Raw genomic sequence first — 327 nt, forward strand, 5'->3', positions numbered from 1 at the left:
GATTGATCGTGCACGAGTTATAATCAATTTTAGCAAATACACTTACTAAGAGTTTCATCGTGTTGATTGATGAACGTTCATGGTGCGCCTTACCTTATATAAGTCTGCTCATGAGAGGGCCTGACCCAACCAAAATCACTCTTGACATTCCCTTAGCCGGTTTGCCCCACCTTTCATCGTTTGTAAGCCTGCCAACTGTCGGTTTCCTGGCATTCACCAAATACCAGTTACGCAGTGAAGTTTTTTGTTAGAATTAACTACCGTTAATGTGATGGAATGACATCATTACGGTTATCTTCTGTGCCTGTTTTACTTTTTATAAGTAAA

At 40.1% G+C, this 327-nt stretch overlaps 1 protein-coding gene across 1 annotated transcript in view; it reads right to left on the minus strand.

Annotated features, from left to right (window-relative positions):
• LOC119587321 (uncharacterized PE-PGRS family protein PE_PGRS3-like) overlaps positions 1 to 58 on the minus strand; it is a 1,393-nt gene extending 1,335 nt beyond the window's left edge. Inside the window, exon 1 of the mRNA XM_037936071.1 lies at positions 47 to 58. Coding sequence (XP_037791999.1) covers positions 47 to 58 — 12 coding nt within the window. The remainder of the gene's footprint in view (positions 1 to 46) is intronic.
• Between the last annotated feature and the right edge of the window lie 269 nt (positions 59 to 327).

This window comes from Penaeus monodon, chromosome 22 (genome assembly GCF_015228065.2).
Source record: "Penaeus monodon isolate SGIC_2016 chromosome 22, NSTDA_Pmon_1, whole genome shotgun sequence".
Taxonomy (NCBI): Eukaryota; Metazoa; Arthropoda; class Malacostraca; order Decapoda; family Penaeidae; genus Penaeus; species Penaeus monodon.